The following is a 16,011-nucleotide window of genomic DNA, read 5'->3' as shown; positions in this document are numbered from 1 at the left end:
TTCTGTTAACCTTCTTGTGATACCACTACACCTCTCATGTGTTCAAAACTTGCACTGGGTACAACAGATGGAGTTTCTACCAATACCCTTCTTACATATCAAGCAGGGCCATCTTCCTGAAGAGACTTCAGCTGAGTATCTCCTCATTGCCAGGCCAATTTCACAATAGAATGCCTTTACTTTAATTTTTTTTTATTCCATATCAGAGCATGTCTTCAACAAATAGGACACTATTTGGGACAATCTGTAATGTACTGATAAACTAAGTTTTTGTTTTTCCATATGCTGCATAAATGTAAAGATTTTTCTTAACTCATTGCTGATGCTTTGTGAGGGTCTTTCAGATAATTCTCTCTATTACAATAATATTGTATGCAATGCTAGTCAATAAAATGCTAAAGATGATTCTGATTTTTCCTCTTTTTTAAAAGAATTTAGTCCAGTGTTTGAGTCATTTCATATCTAGAATAAATACAAATTCCTTCAAACTAGTAACAAAGAAATTCACTGGTTCAATCTACACAACTATTTTAGTAAATGATATTCTCACAAGACATGAAGTCAACTATTTTTAGTAAATGATATTCTCACAAGATATGAAGTCAAAAACTACACCAACATTATCAATTTAATTTCTTCACCCTAATGTGTTGCTTCACACACAAACTTATTTTACACAGCAAACAACTCTAAATAACACCAGAATATTTTTGAGATTGTTGCAATGACATACAGCTTGTCCTTAGCAACAATGCATTTCACTTGTGCTAATACAGGGTGGGGCAGAGAAGACGTTCTTGCAATGGATATTACTCAGCCCCAGGGGGAGGGACATATGTCCGACAGGTACCATTCGGTCCAAGGTGTCTTGGCATTTTTTTTCTTTTCAGGTGAAGCCATGATGCTGTGGACAATAGAGCATCGCATATTTGCCTATGACAGTTACGTGAAGAATAATGAGTCTGTCACAGTAGTTCAGCATGAGTTTCGCTGCCACTTCAACATTCACCAAAAGCAGGCTATTCCTACCCATAACACAATCTTATGTTGGGTGAATGCACTTTGTACAAGAGGTACACTAATGAATAGGAGACCAGTGGGGGCACCATGAGCAGTATGGACCCCGGAAAATGTGGAATGTATCAGACAAATTTTGATACTGAGTCCAAATCACTCTGCTTGGAGGCATTCCATTGAACTTGGTATCAGTAATCGATCAGTAAGGTATATTTTGCATGAAGACCTGCATTTCCACCTATACAAGTTAGTCATTGGGCAACAGTTGAAACCATGGGACTATGCACAGCAGCTTAACTTTGCACATGAGATGGAAGCAATCTTTTGGACAAATGACAACCTCATTTTCATCTCAATGACATGGTGAATCAACAGAACTGTCATTATTGGGCTCTTGAAAAAACAAGAGCACAAAAGACTGCACAGTTCAAAAGTTATGGTTTGGTGTGCCGTTAGAAAGCTGCCGTCATTGGTCCTTACTATTTTGAAGACAGTAATGGAAATGCTGTTACTGTGAATTCCAAGGGTTACATAGAGATGATAAACATCTTTGTGCCTGAATTACAACAAAAACATAAGCCTATTCAACATGTGTGGTTTCAGCAGGATGGGGCAATGGCCCACACAACCAGAGCATCAATGGACATTCTTCGCCCTCTCTTCAGTCACTGCCTCATTTCCAGGTTTGCTGTCATTCCTTGGCCCCCTCAGTCCCAATTTGTCTAGATGTGATTATTTCTTGTGGGGAAACCTCAAGGTACATGTGTATGTGCTTAAGCCTTATACATTGGATGATTTGAAGGAAACTATTCGGATGGAAGTCACCCAAATCAACAGAGCAATGCTGGAGAGAGTGGAGGCCAACTTCCAAGAAGATCTTCAGAAACGCATCAATGAAAATGGACACCGCATGATAGATGTTGTTTTCCACACTTGATTTTGAAAATGCTAATTCAATACGAACACATTGATCATCATCATCATTTAACATCCGTTCTCCATGGGTTGGACGGTTCGACCTGGGATCTGGGAAGCCAGAAGGCCGCACCAGGCTCCAGTCTGATGGAGCCTTCTGGCTTCCCAGATCCCCGGTCGAACTGTCCAATTGATGTCAATAAAATTTGTGCTGCTAAAATTAATGATTTTGTGAATTTTTCAAAAACGTCCATCTCCTCTGCCTCACCCTGTATTTTCACTATTTCCACTCTTAGAAGAAGCATACCTGCACAAGTGTGTCCACCCACCAAGTTTGTTTACCCATAAGTTCCACAAAAATGGATATTTTTAAATGAAATTTTCTACAAACAAGCTTCAGATGATATAGATTACGATTATATCGGAATTTATTATGAAAAAGAAAAAAAAAATGGCGGGCTCGCACATGTACTTACTTTGCACATATATGTATCTACAAAATGAAACTTGAAATTTCGAAAAAAATTGTGAAGAGTGGCCACCTTTTTTTTTTTTTTCATATTAAATTCCGATATAACCGTAATCTACACACTCTGAAAGGTATTTTCAGATTTCATTAAGAAATACGCATTTTCTGAAAGTTATGAGGAAACTAAGCCGATTCGTGTGAATTTTCCGAAACTCCTCTCACCACCCCTAGGAAAACGTTTTTCACAACAAATTCTCATATAACACATTTTTCTGAAAGTTATGAGGAGACAAAGTCGTGGGGCGGCACACATGTGTAGGTATGCTGAAGAAGCCACCTGAAATAATCCCAAAAATACGGGGTACTTTTGTTTAAAAAATCCGAACACTTTTGTCGTCAACGAAGTGAAAGTAACTTTTACTAAATAGCTTCCTTTCATTATTGAATACATATGGGTGGGGACGACAGGTATTGCGCTTTAGTTTTTTTGTTTTTTTTTTCACCCTCCACAACTTCTGAATTGTCGAAATTCAAAACAAAACTCAAAAAGTCACTTTTTAAAGAAAAATATATATTATGAAATACACAGCGAGTCCTATGATTCGTTTAAGAGCTGGCAGGAGTTTTAAAAATTGAATATGTAAATATTTTCCTTTCAGAAAGTAATCTGTTTAAAACAATTCAGACAATATAATTTGGAAAAGTCAAAAACGAAAACACCAATAGTTGCATACTCCAAAACGAAGAAAAGATTTTTTTCTTCTACCCAAATCATAATCTCAGTGACCTTGTGTTTTGTGTACTTAAAAAAAGTTTCAAGGTGCTTGTTCCAAAACTCCGACCAGAAAGTTTCATTTAAATCCACATGGACCTCAAAAGATCCATATGGATTTGCAAACTCTGCTCTATACATACACACAATCAAACTATAATCAAAATGTTCCCTTCAGTTTCTAATTATCTCTATCCAAATATATATATATATATATATATATATATATAGTTAACGTTTACTTTAACATCCGGCCACCAACAAAAAAAAAAGTGTAATAGGTGTAAAAAAAAAATATGTACATTAAACGAATGACGAGAACAAAAGTTTGTGCCAACGAACCGATTATAAAGAAATTTGTGAGGGAATTTTTGCTTTCGAAGGGATGGGGAGAGGACTTTCGAAGAGAAAGAATTTAGTCTTCGAAAATGAAGACCTTTAAGGAATGAGCCAAACCGAGCAATCCCATTGGATATTCAGCGCAATTTAAGCACACTGAGAAAAACAGCTAAATAGCCCTTAACTTTTTTTTTATCAAGGTGAAACCATATTAAACACCGTATTCATGAATTTGTTTCTCTCGCCATGATACATGGGATCTTTTTTTAAACTTTTTTCTATAACTCAAACGAAAAATAAATGAATCTAAAACATTTTTTAAACTATTTTCCATTACACTTAAATAAAAAAAATAATTTATGAATTTCTTTCCGCCTATATATATATAGCCGGACGGGCTTTTTTCAGTTTCTGTCAACCAAATCCACTCACAAATTTGGTCGGCCCGTCGCCCGAAGTTATAGTAAAAGAGACTTGACCATGTGGTGAACTCAGAGTGTTAAGAATCGCAACAAGCACCACAAAACATCTGATTCTGCGACCTACAGGATTTTTCATAAAATGTGTACAAGCATTATTGTTGAAAACAAACTGGTACGTTGTGAAAAGCAAAATATAAACACTTAAATACACTAAAGTAGAGGACCCGCATTGACCATACATGTGTGTGTTGATTAATCAGCAAATGATACAGGGTGACTTAAGGGCCGAGGGTTTCATTCATTGGCACTTACATATCTATTGTACAACGCAGATACAGATTTTGTGATTTGTATTAGCTAAAAAAAAAAAATTACCGATGAATTTTTATTTAACATGCATGCTACCCAGACATATTCATCATACCTTTCTCAGTAATTCTCTACAATGAAAATGGTCACTTTTTCACAATATATTTTCATGGGGGTTTTTACTCTTCTCTTTCTGTTATAAAATCTCACGGGCATCATAATTTCCGCATTTTAAGATAAGCTTTACAAACATGAGCAACCTCTTTTAGTGTCACCTTCGTGATATTAAATTAATTAGATGGTTTCCAGCGGCTATTGATTTTGCTATTTATGTCTAAAATCTGAAATCTTGAGACGTTGGAAACGCACAATGGGATCGATTAACTTTTTAAAAATTGAAAGATTCGCATGGCGATTTTCTCTTTATGACAGGCATCTAAACCACTTTCTGTTATTTTTTGAAGAGGTGACATACAAAAGGTACCAGAATTTCTCATTCATATACTGCTGTTTAGCATCATTCAAAATCATTTAAATTTTACAAAGACATTTATAAATACAATACATAATTCCGAGAAGTGTATAAAAGACATAGCGTTATTATAAAGGATATATTTAAACTTGTTTTATAAGCAATATTTTATGCGTATTTAACGAAAACGTTGCCTTTTGATTATGTATGTTAGCATAAACGAGAGATGATAACCCATTAGCGCATTTTACTAAATATTTCCCTAGGCAAGAAAAACCGGATATATTCGACTATATTTTATTATATATAAAACGATACAATATAAATAATGTTATAGCTTTAGGTTTAATAATTTTTTTTATTTAATTTTCCTAAGCGATTACAAGATATGTTTAACTTGGAAGTACTTTCACCTGTTAATCTACATAGTAGGAGCTTGATCTTGATTTGTTTCACTCAGACAAATTAATACCAAATGTTTACAAATCAAAATCTCGAAAGAACCCTCTGGGAGTTCAAACACGTGAAATGACTGAAACCGAAGAATCGAGAAGTGAGGTAAAGACGAAGAAAATGTTCAATGTTTACAACGGAGTAAGTTATAGTTGTATAATAATTTTAAAAAATTAGGGATATACAAATACATGCGTACGTGAGTGTATGATTAAAGCTAAAGTGAAACAATCGGGAACTTCCTGCATGCTGGCTATTCTTTTTCTATTCATAATTTTTCATAACTTTGAACAATTTTCTTCGAATATAGATATAACCAACCAACAAGGCATGGTTTGATTTCGTAAGAGGCAAGTATACAACATTCATTACTTTTTTAAAGATATTATAGTTGGCATACGAACAACGATTATAACTAATAATTAAAATCTATAAACCGGGTTGAAAATCGAAAATGCTTCGTTTTGTGTTGATAATCGTCTTTGAGAAGGTATAAACTTCATTTCGTTAAATGAAATTAAGGGACCGTACTCGAAACTTCCCTACTCCTCGTGGAACATTAAAATACCACTAATTATTTATTTTAGCGTGTGCTTTCTGCAGCCTTCTTGAAATTCTAGCGATTATTCTCATTATTATTTATACTAAAATCGAAAAGAGATATGTACTAAACCAAAAGTAAATGGTTCACAGCAAAGAAAAATTAACTGAAAGAAAAATTCAACATTAGGGATCTTTCATCAATGTTTTGGTCTTACCTTGAAACCTTATTTTGACCAGATCTAAAGGGTGTAAAACTAGGGTCGAAAGTACTCCACCACTGATGCCAGCAACCAGATGTTCCATGTCACGCCACCTCACTATTGGTCGAGGTCGCGATGTAGATGTCGAAGAGGTCGATGAGGAACCGGTAGCGGCCGCCAAGCCAAGTAAACGGTTGTTATTTGATGTGTTCTGGACAGAAACTTTAGATTTCACGTTTGAAGCATCCATTACTGCCACAGCAGTTGCGGCCGTCGCAACTTTAGACATGATATTTTAGCAATCAACTTACTTAACGAAAGAAAATGTTTCCTTGTGGTTATCATATAAAAACTGCATTAAAGAAGCAGTAAGTTCTGGCTCGTTGACACAACAATTTCGTGGAAACGGACGAACTCACAGGTGCGTCCGCCATTATAGTTTACAATGACGTCAATAGAGCAGACTAACACTTTATTTGTGAATATAAATAAGACGCTGATTGGCTACTTCTCTCAACAGCAGATTGAAACCTGTGTTCTGATTAGTCAGGTTTTGAGAATACTTTCGTTTAACTTGAATTAATAGTGTTTTACTTAGCTACCCAAGTTAATTGGTTCCTTGTTCTGAGGCGTGGAATTTGTTTCGTAAATACTGGCACCTTGTGTTATATCTATTTGTTTGGTAGAAATAAATATTTTAAAGCTATCCGTATTAGCTTTAGAATATCTCATTCATAACTCCGTCAAGGTGAGATCGGCGTGATTGATGTTCTTGAACAAGTGCAAGTTTACGACTGCGAGAAAACAGACAGCGAGGGAATTTCAGATGAAAAAAAGAAGTGTTCCTAGTGGTTACTAAGAGGACGAACAACATGGATGACGAGTTAATTGGGTGGGGTTGAGTGGTGGCGACACAAGATGTGCTATTTCTGGAAACACATACGTTATTGTAGTGGGGGTAGAAAAGACAGAAAATAACGGTACGTCTTTGGTTATTGGTGAGCCATTGCATGACAAATCAATCTGTTGGACTTTAGGGAGATGTGCTCTAAGATATCTGTATGCAACAACTGTGCTATGACAAATGGGAGCTGTGGGTGTCTTACTTGAACTTTATATCCTGTTAATTGTAACTTTTATGTGCTTGAAGTATTTTTCAACCCTGAACAATAAGATTAAATGTTTCCATGTGGGGATGCTAGATCGTCAGGAGAGTAATGCCTAAGCATTTAAATTGAAAATGCAATCCGCGACATATATGTTCATTTTCTGTAGTCCAGATGTATTTTAAAAACACGTATATAAATATTGTGAAGGTGCATGGCTCAGTAACTAGAGTGTCAGCTCACAATCATGAGATTGTGTTCTTGAGCAAGACACTTTATTTCACTTTGCTCCAGTTCCCTTTGCTGTAGAAATGAGTTGCAACATCACTGGTGCCAAGCTGTGTCAGCCTTTGCTTTTCCCTTGGATAACACTGGTGGCGTGAAAGGGGGAGACTTGTTTGCACAGGTGACTGCTGGTCTTCCATAAACAACTTTGCCCGGACTTAATGCTTCAGAGGGTAACTTTCTAGGTGCAGTACCATGGTCATTCATGACCAAAGGGGGTCTTTACCCATTTGTATTAATATTAGTGTGTTGATTAAGGAAATGAGCACACTGGTTAAAATGCATACCAGCATTCCATCCATCTTTATATTCCGAGTTCAAATTCAGTCACGGTCAACTTTGCCTTTCATCCTTTCAAAGTCAATAAGTACCAGTTGATTATTGGGATTGATGTAATCGACTTAACCCCTCCCTAAAATTACTGGCCTTGTTCCAAAATTTGAAACCAATATTAGTATGTTGATTATAATTATCTACTGTTTTATTTCATTTGTTATTTATTAGAGTTCTCATATAAAATGATTGTGTTGTCACAAGGGTTTGGTTGTCACTTGGGTTAAGCTGGTCAATGAAGATAAACTTCAGAAGTATGCATTATCATTGATGAAGTGGATGGCTTTATTAACATTGTGTAGTGTACAAGTGGATATTGTTGGCTGTGAGAATAATTGCTGAAGCAAACTCATGCACATCTAATTTTATATTACCAGACATAATGATATTTGGTGTTAGCTAGTTATAATGAACAATATAAATAATTGCTGAATGGGAGAGAGAGAAAAGTTGCTCCGAAAATATAGAAAGCCATCTTTTGGCCTCATGTAGTCAGTCCAAAATACTGAAAATACTAAAGTTATCTGTGCAAATCTCAAAGGTGACCTGTCGTGTCAGCAATCCATTGGCCATCTACCTGCCAAGAAAGGAGGCACATGAATCAGTCATCCACCTACAACATTCTGTGATGAATTGAGCACTAGAAGCTGTTTTTGTAGGGGAGAAATGGTTAAATTGTAGAACATTCAAGAAAACCATATTACACCACAGCCTCATGCTGATTGGTCAATTTATAGACCTATTGCGGAGAAACTGTAGTGGTTTCCATGTGTCTGATCCAAGCATCTAGCAGTTAGGTTTCAAATCCCTGCCACAGTGTAATTCGAAAAACAATTTTGATTAAAATTCACATCTACATCTATTAAATGATACTGTTATTCCTCTTAAGATAATTTTATATAATACTTAAAAAGAACCTTAGGCATGTCTATGACTTTGCAGACTCTGGTGACATAGAAAAGAAGTATAAAACTATGTTTCTAAATATTTTTTAACTGCCTGTAGCCACTTAACCCTTTAGCATTTAAACCAGCCATATCCAGCCAAAATATTCTACCCATTTTATGTTCAAACTGGCTATAACCAGCCTTTTACATCTACCCTACAATATCATTTTCAAAATAAACAATCACATCATCAAAATTTCAAAGCTACCAGATAATGCATGATTAACCCAAAACAATGTGAATAAATTAGCATTAAATTTGACAGAATAACCAGAATACTAAAGGGTTAAAGCTGATGATATTATTTTAAGATAATGGATGAACAATTACTATTAGAAATTCCAGTTTATGTCTATTTGTTGTGAAATGGCCATTTTATGATAGTACTTGGCACTAAAGATGCCAAGTTTATACAGGGTGTCCCAAAAGTCACTGACAGGTTTCATTTTTTAATAACTTCATTAATTCTACAAATAAATGCATAAAATTATGATACAATATAAAGAACATAATGGAAATTAATATGCATAAGTCAAATTTTGCAACATCAGTACATCACGTATGAAAAATGACCTCACTTAAATGGCATCCATTTTCAGCTTCACATGTCTGTGCTCTTTCCAAAACTTGCACCATAACACTCTCAAGAGTTTCGGACCCCACTTCTCTGATTTTTTTACTGATGTTCTTCAGTTGCACCAGGGTCTCTGGTTTGTTGACATAAACCCTCTCTTTCAGCTATACCCACAAGAAAAATATCCGGACTAATCAAGACTGGGGAACATGAAGGCCATTCAAAGTAGACCTCACACATGGTTCCAGCAAGATGGGGCAACTGCTCATACTGCAAGAGAAACAATATAGTTGCTACGACAGTGCTTTGGAGAGAGAATAATTTCCCACTACGGCAATGTCAACTGGCTTTCACATTCCCCAGGCTTGACTAGCCTCGATTTTTTCTTATGGGGATACATGAAAGAAAGGGTTTACGTCAACAAACTAGAAACCTTCGTGCAAATGATGGAGAATATCAATAGAGAAATCAGAAAAGTGGGTTCTGAAACTCTTACTGGTGTTGTGGTACAAGTTTTAGAAAGAGCACGGGCATGCAAAGCCAAAAATGACTGCAATTTAAGCGATGTCATATTTTTATGTAATATAATGGTGTTGCAAAATTTTACTTGTGCATATTAATTTCCATTATGTCTTTTATATTGTATCAAAATTTCATGCATTTATTTGTGAAGTTAAGGTTGTTATAAAAAACTGAAACCTATCAGTGACTTTTGGGACATTCTGTATATACCAGTTTTAAGACATCCAGGTCTCTTTAGTATTGAGAATACTTGTTTTCTGTTCCTGCTTGTCGCTTGAGTGGACCCATCAAGCCAAGTGGGCCTGTGCTAGTGGTACATAAAGAAAACTTTTCAATCATTGGGCCTCACAGAGGCAAAGTGCTTGAGTTCCTTTTGAAAGTTGGGCCTCATGGAGACAAAGTGGCTGAGTTCCTTTCAAGTGTTGAGCCTCACAGAGGTAATGACCAAGACCTTTGGCATTATGTCATGCTTGAGAAGACCCATCAAGCTGAGCAAAATCACAGTTGTGACAGATACTGGTGTCACGCAAATGGCACCCATGCTGGTGGGACGTAAAAGCACCCTGATGTCACACAAATGGCACCCATACTGGTGGCATGTAAAAACGCCCATTACACCTTTGGAGTGGTTGGTGTTAGGAAAGGCATACAGCTGTAGAAAACCATGCCAAATCAGACTGGAGTCTGGTGCAGCCTTCCACCATGCCAGCCTAGTCAAACTATCAAACCCATGCTAGCATGGACAATGGACATTTAATGATGATGTGGTTGGAGCTTGTGGATGAGAAAAACATGGGATGAAACGGTGAAGGCTGACCTTAGGACTAAGCTTTACAGAGGAAATGACAAAAGACTGAGAAATCTGGCAATATGAAGTTCTTGTCAAAACCCTGCCGTTATTACATATTAATGCTAATATGTATGCATAAATTCCTGCATACTGAAATTGATATTACAGGAAAAAATATACAAATGGCTGTAAACCTATGGAAATCACTTGGTTAAATAGATATATATTCAACTTTCAAATCTCTTGGTTTTATGTTTTTACATGTATTCTTTTATTCTTTAACACCACCTTTTAGTCAAAGAAATTGACACCAGGACTTACTCTTTGTAAGCCTGGTACTTATTCTATTGATCTCTTTTGCCAAACTGCTAAGTTACAGGGACAAAAACACACCAACATCAGTTGTCAGGTGAAGCATGGGGTGGTGGATAAGAATAGACACAAAGACATACACACACATATACACATATATATACGACGGGCTTCTTTTTAGTTTTCATCTACCAAATCCACTCACAAGGTTTTGATTGGCTCACGGCTATAGTAGAAGACACTTGCTCAAGGTGCCATGCAGTGGGACTGAACCAGCTCACTTCTCTTTTATATGGATAATCTAGTGATTCACTAATGTGTATTACATAAAAATTAATATAAACAGCAGTTTGCAATGTTACACCAAAAAGGAGAATTATACTTGTCACTAAATGTGTCTAGCCAAAGATTTGAGCCAGTCTTAAATGATGAATCAATGGAAACTACTGAAACTGACATCAGTATTTTTCAGACAATTAAGGTCCCTCTTAGTGTATATATTTACATTTATGTGCATTAACTACAATATCAGAGCATTTTAGCTCTGATTTCTAACAATGTTGGTGTTTCTAACACCCTACTCACATTTAGTGACAAGTATATATATATATATATATATATATATATACATACAGGGGTTGGACAAAATAACAGAAACACCTTAAAATTTCAAACAAATTTATTTTAATATTGGTTAAGACCGCCTTTGGCAGTAATTACAGCTTGAATTAGATGAGGTATGGACTCATACAAAGTTTGAATTGGCTGTCTCCACAAGTATACTTGGCCAGTGGTTGGAAAAAAGGTAAAGGATGACTCGTTTGAGAAAATAACATTTTCCCGCTGCTCTTGGGACCAATTCTGTAGGTTTTTACTCCACTCTAAATGCTTTGCAACATTTGTTTTTGAAAGTAGTGGTTTTCTAATTGCAGCGCTCCCGTGAAATCCGGCTCTGTGCAGCTCCCAGCAAAGAGTTTTTTGTGGAAACTGGGTTTTCAAGGTGGCCATCAAGTTCTGCAGTAATTTTGGGAGCTGTACTTTTGTGATCTTTTCTAACAATTCGCGTAAGAGTCTGACAGTCCCTATCTGAAAGTTTTGGTTTTCTTCTGGAGTTTTGTTTCAACAAGGAGGTTTTTCCCTCTTTCTCAAAGGCTGTCATTACTTTCCAGAAAGTAGTTCTTGATACACTAAACATTTCAGCTGTTTTTGTTACGCTAGTGCCTGCCATTCGAGCACCAACAATTTCACCTCTTTGGAAGTTTGATAGATCTGTCATTTCAATGAATTTTAATTACCTTTTTCTGATGATATCTGAAAAGTAACAGCAATTTTAGCAAAACATATTAAGCAACACTAATAATAAATAAAAAACATAAAAATAAACAAACTTTCAACGGTTTTATTGATATTTCAAAATTATGATGCTCTATGCTAGGTGTTTCCATTATTTTGTCCAACCCCTGTAAATACACACACACACACACAATGTACTCCCCAACATAGATTAGTAGTTAGCGACTTCAGGATCAGAGTTAAATGGTTGCCCAGAAGAAGACCAGCTTGGAGGAGAAGGGTCTGGAAGCTTAAAGATCCTGCAAATGGACAGAGATTTAGAGACATACTACTCGAAGCCTCTGACGAAATAGAAGGGGATATAGCTTCACTTAATGTGGAAGACAACTGGAGATTCCTACGGGACAATCTGCTGACAGCCACTGACCAGATCTGTGGATGGAGCAAAGTACCATCTCGACCCAGAGTAACATGGTGGTGGAACACTGTGGTTGACAGGGCTATTAGACAAAAGAGACAGGCTTGGAAGGACTGGAAGAACGGTGGTAGCAGGGAATTGTATCAGACAGCCAAAAGGAAAGCTAGGAGACAGGTTTATTTAGCCAGAGGGGAAGCGGATAAGAAAAAATTTGCCAATGTTCTGAGCCGTGAGGATGAAAGACTTGAGGTATTTCATGTTGCAAGACAGTGTGTGAGAGAGAATCGTGATGTGGTAGGAGAGAAGTGTGTTCGCATGGATGATGGTTCACTTGCGCTAAATGAGGATGCAAAGAGAGAGGTTTGGAGATGCCACTATGAAAGGTTGCTGAATAAAGAAAATGAATGGGATAAAGAGAGTCTGCCGAATGTTGACCCAACAGAGGGACCAGCTATCCGAGTTGATAGTTCCGTGGTAGCTAAGGCAATTAGAAGCATGAAGACAGGGAAAGCCCCAGGCCCATCAGGAATTACTGCAGAGATGCTCAAAATATCTGGCAGTGTCGGCTATAACCTAGTCACCCGTATAGTCAACCAGGTGATACACGAAGGAGTCATACCCAATGACTGGTGTAGCAGCATACTAGTCAACTGCTACAAAGGTAAAGGTGATGCCCTGGATACAAATAATTACAGAGGTATCAAGCTGTTGGATCAGGTAATGAAGGTTACGGAGAGGGTCATAGCCCAACTAATTAGAGAGAGAGTTAGTTTAGATGAGATGCAGTTTGGGTTTGTCCCAGGGAAAAGCACCACTGATGCTATATTCCTGGTAAGGCAGCTGCAGGAGAAATACCTAGCCAAAGATAAGCCCCTGTACCTGGCTTTCGTTGACATGGAGAAAGCCTTTGATAGGGTCCCCCGATCCCTCATCTGGTGGTTAATGAGGAAACTAGGGATAGATGAATGGCTGGTGAGGGCTGTGCAAGCCATGTACAGAGATGCCGTAAGTAAGGTTAGAGTTGGCAGCATGTACACAGAAGAATTCAAGGTAGAGGTTGGGGTCCACCAGGGTTCAGTACTCAGCCCCCTCCTATTTATCATAGTCCTCCAGGCAATTGTGGAGGAATTCAAGACAGGTTGCCCCTGGGAGCTCCTCTATGCTGACGACCTCGCTCTAATCGCTGAGTCACTATCAGAACTGGAGGAGAAGTTCCAGGTGTGGAAGGAGGGTTTAGAATCGAGGGGCCTTAGAGTCAACCTAGCTAAAACCAAAGTACTAATAAGTAGAAAGTTAGAAAATCCACAAATATCCTCAGGAAGATGGCCCTGCTCGATCTGTAGAAAAGGTGTAGGTAGAAACTCTATAAGATGTACCCAGTGTAAGCTATGGACACATAGGAGGTGCAGCAATGTCAAAGGTAGGCTAACTGGGAAGATAGTTTTTGTATGTGGCAGATGCTCTGGAGCATTGACCTCCGAAAATCTGCAGAAAACAACTTCCGTCACTTTCCGGGGGGAAAAACTAGAAGTAGTTGATAGCTTCCGCTATCTAGGTGACCAAGTCAGTAGTGGGGGCGGGTGCGCTGAAAGTGTAACTGCTAGAATAAGAATAGCCTGGGCAAAGTTTAGGGAGCTCTTACCTCTGCTGGTGACTAAAGGCCTCTCACTCAGAGTAAAAGGCAGACTGTATGATGCATGTGTACGAACAGCTATGCTACATGGCAGTGAAACATGGGCCGTGACTGCTGAGGACATGCGTAAGCTTGTGAGGAACGAAGCCAGTATGCTCCGATGGATGTGTAATGTCAGTGTACTTACTCGACAGAGCGTTAGTACCTTGAGAGAAATGTTGTACCTAAGAAGCATCAGTTGTGTGTGCAAGAGAGACGATTGCGCTGGTATGGTCATGTGGCGAGAATGGATGAAGATAGGTGTGTGAGAAAGTGCCAATCCCTAGCAGTTGAGGGAACCCGTGGAAGAGGTAGACCCAGGAAAACCTGGGACGAAGTGGTGAAGCACGACCTTCGGACGTTAGGTCTCACCATGGAAATGACTAGAGACCGAGACCTATGGAAGTATGCTGTGCGTGAGAAGACCCGGCAAGACTAGTGAAGCCATAATCCGTGGCCCCTACCTGGGACGTAGTCAGTCCACCTGTGCATACCTTCCTTCTTGTGACACTTGTGAAGACCTGTTGAGGCAAGTGAGAATCGAATCAATCAAATCAAATCAAATCGAACCAAATCAAAATAGATGAACATCAATGGAATTTGTATCCTTGTGGTACCAGTGCCGGTGGCACATAAGAAAACCATCCGAACGTGATCGTAGCCAGTACCGCAACGACTGGCCTCCGTGCTGAGGGCACATAACAAACACCATCCGAGCGTGGCCGTCCGCTAGCCCCGTCTGGCACCTGTGTCGGTGACACATAAGAAAACACCATCCGAGCGTGGCCGTCAGCCAGCCTCGTCTGGCACCTGTGTCGGTGGCACATAAAAAACACCATCCGAGCGTGGCCATCTGCCAGCCTTGTCTGGCACCTGTGTCGGTGGCACATAAAATCACCCACTACACTCTCGGAGTGGTTGGCGTTAGGAAGGGCATCCAGCTGTAAAAACACTGCCAGATCTGACTGGCCTGGTGCAGCCTTCGGGCTTGCCAGACCCCAGTTGAACCGTCCAACCCATGCTAGCATGGAAAGCGGACGTTAAACGATGATGATGATATATATATATATATATATATATATACATATATATATACATATACATATATATATATATATATTATATATATATATATATATACACACACACACACACATATATGTATGTATATATATATATATATATATATGAAGTGGGTGCAGAAAATATGTACAAAAAAAGAGTTGTTCCACTCAAACCAATTCAGCTACTGTTAGCTATCTTCATTCTTTTGTATCTAAACACAACATGAAACATATACAATTATTTCTGTTTAGATCTTAGAAGAGACAAGTACAGACCTTTATACATGTGAAACTGTAACTACTTTCAGACTGGATGCAGATCTAAACAACACCTAAAATTCCATTATCTTAATTCTGAGAAACTACTGCAATAAGCTTGGTAAAATCTGATATGTTTTGTGCATTGTTAGGTGAGAAGGTTATGTTTTCTGATGTTTCTAATGTCAAAATTTAACTCACCTTGTGACACACGAATTTGCTTAATTATTTGTGGTTGCTGTTTAGTCCCATGTCATCTCTAATTGAAAAGACCTATAAAGGAAAGTGTTCTCATCCTATTTCCCATTTGTTTTATTTTTCCCGGTATAAAGGTGTTAGGACTGCATTAACCAATTGTCTCATTCCTTTTGTTATGACATGAAATGACGATGTTGATGATACACATATACACACACATATCATCGTCATCACCATCACCATTTAACATCCATTTTCCATATCGGTATGGGTTGGATGGTTTGACAGGACCTGGCAAGCTGCACCATGCTACAATTGTCTTTTTTAG

At 38.0% G+C, this 16,011-nt stretch overlaps 1 protein-coding gene across 3 annotated transcripts in view; it reads right to left on the bottom strand.

Moving 5' to 3' along the window:
* The window catches only part of LOC115209663 (mitochondrial folate transporter/carrier), a 104,099-nt gene extending 97,721 nt beyond the window's left edge, over positions 1-6,378 (bottom strand). For 2 of the 3 annotated variants that reach the window (XM_029778132.2, XM_036501081.1), the window contains exon 1: positions 5,927-6,378. In XM_029778132.2, the coding sequence (XP_029633992.1) occupies positions 5,927-6,200 (274 nt within the window). In that variant the 5' untranslated portion in view covers positions 6,201-6,378. The remainder of the gene's footprint in view (positions 1-5,926) is intronic. The other variant, XM_029778131.2, reaches the window with a different exon arrangement.
* Positions 6,379-16,011: the final 9,633 nt, after the last annotated feature.

Source organism: Octopus sinensis, linkage group LG3, assembly GCF_006345805.1.
Source record: "Octopus sinensis linkage group LG3, ASM634580v1, whole genome shotgun sequence".
Taxonomy (NCBI): Eukaryota; Metazoa; Mollusca; class Cephalopoda; order Octopoda; family Octopodidae; genus Octopus; species Octopus sinensis.
This window is presented reverse-complemented; position numbering and strand designations above follow the sequence as displayed.